This window comes from Bactrocera latifrons, unplaced genomic scaffold (genome assembly GCF_001853355.1).
Source record: "Bactrocera latifrons isolate USDA-ARS-PBARC rearing strain unplaced genomic scaffold, ASM185335v1 scaffold_1811, whole genome shotgun sequence".
Taxonomy (NCBI): Eukaryota; Metazoa; Arthropoda; class Insecta; order Diptera; family Tephritidae; genus Bactrocera; species Bactrocera latifrons.
The window spans coordinates 6,251-8,088 of NW_017535310.1; the positions used below are offsets into that span (position 1 = coordinate 6,251).

Below are 1,838 nucleotides of genomic sequence, written 5' to 3' on the forward strand. Positions count from 1 at the left end.
ATCATGGACTTTACTGCATACAAGTTTGAGAATTTCATGCAAGACATAAGAAACAAAATTAAATGCCCAACAAGAGTTCTTCAACAGCTTAATAATTTATATGTAAATGAAGTAGTAGTGTCATCAAAAAGTCCAGTAGTTGGTTTTAAAACAAATCGTTTGGGAGAAGTAATTTCATTTGAAAGCCATTTTTTTTTTTTTTTTATCAACAGTTCAACCCAATAATTACTGCTGTTGCATTCCCTTCAAAATTAAGGAAGTTAAGCAAATAGATGATGAGAAATATATAGTGGGCAATAGAGTTTTGAACTTTGATAATTTTTTCACGCAACCAGTCCAATCTTTGTCAGCATTAGGAATAGTAATAGCGAGTAAAGATATACATATGTTCTGATTTAAAAATATTCAAATAAATATATAGCTTTGCCTTATGGAGAACAAATCGTCATGATGTCATATCTAATAATTTTATAATTTTTAAATGAAAATTGTTACACTTATGTTCAATTGCAGATGTCTTTATTTAAGTCGCAAATYCCCGATTCTGATTTCTTTATCGCTTCTAGCGAGTTTACCAATATAARTACAACGAATAACACTAAATTAGAAGGTAATATCAATAACAAAGTACATAATTTCAATGTTTTTAATCAAAATGTTTGTATTTATTAGAAAAAATTGGTATCATCATAGCCAACCAAAACATCATAAAGAGACAACAAGCAGAAACGTTGGCGATGTTTAAGCAGCTATTTGAAAAAGATGTAGGCTCCTATGGAACAAGAAGTGTGTTCCCGTTGTCCAACTTGGAAACATTAAAAAAACTGAATGCAGATATAGTGGCAGGTTCCAGTGCAGACTATGTAAGTTGTCTATATAATCCCTTAAGTTTCACTATTTGACTAATAAATATTATACCTATTTTTCTATAGATAAAAATCATTAAAAATATAATATGCAAAACGGGGATTATTAAATCTATTGAGGGTATTTTCGAAAGGAGTCTTATTGTTCAGTTGAAGTACGATGGCATTCATTCCAAATACTCCTTAAAGGAATGCAAGGGGTTAATCGACTGCTTGTTTGGTAAATAATTTTAGAAAGGAAAAAATATATACATATTTTCTAAAAGTTTTTATGATTTCAGAGGCATCAATGAAAGAAAGATATTCCCATGGCGAGTTTGTTAAAGACTTGCGACAAGTTTTAAAACTGGCGAAAAATCGTCATTTTAAAACAAACTCCATATTAAAATCTAAAAAATAAAATATTTAAATAAAATTAATAGTGTCCACTGCTTCCCCTATTGGTATGTTTTTAGTAAGTAGTTACTAGTATGTAATAGAAAAAATAGTTTGGAGGAAAGTACTTCGAAGTATACGAAATACTGGGTTTATAGCAGTGGTCGGCAAGTGCCGAGTGCACGCATACAAAAATATTCTTGCTTGTGAATGTGGCAAAAATACTCATTGCCGCTGTCAAATTGTACACCCAAAAATTTTGCGCGCAAATAATATATATTTTTCTGAAAATTTCACAGAACACTTTAAAAATAACTGAGAAGTATTAGATATTACAAAATAAAAAATATCAGAACTGCTTTTCGAAAATTTGAAAAATCGTTCCCTTGTAAGGGGTAGAAGTCTGAAAAAATGTTAAACGTATTTTGAATAATATTGGAAAAATGCGCAAGGCTAATTCGATTCACCTTGCAGTGCTAGCGCAGCGTAAAGTGACGTGATAGGTCGCGTGGATTATATAAGYATGTACATATGTCATTTTCAAGCTTAAAAATAAAACACACTAATCCACATATTTGCTTACTTCTTTGTTTATTG

The 1,838-nt window shown here is 30.4% G+C and overlaps 1 protein-coding gene across 1 annotated transcript; it reads left to right on the forward strand.

The window, feature by feature from the left end:
* Positions 1-299: 299 nt before the first annotated feature.
* On the forward strand, positions 300-1,230 carry LOC108967267 (the record flags this gene model as incomplete). Its single annotated transcript, XM_018930571.1, has 5 exons — positions 300-371; positions 514-610; positions 673-863; positions 933-1,086; positions 1,148-1,230. Coding segments are annotated over exons 2-5 (525 nt in total), but the record flags the coding sequence as incomplete, so codon positions are not given.
* Positions 1,231-1,838: the final 608 nt, after the last annotated feature.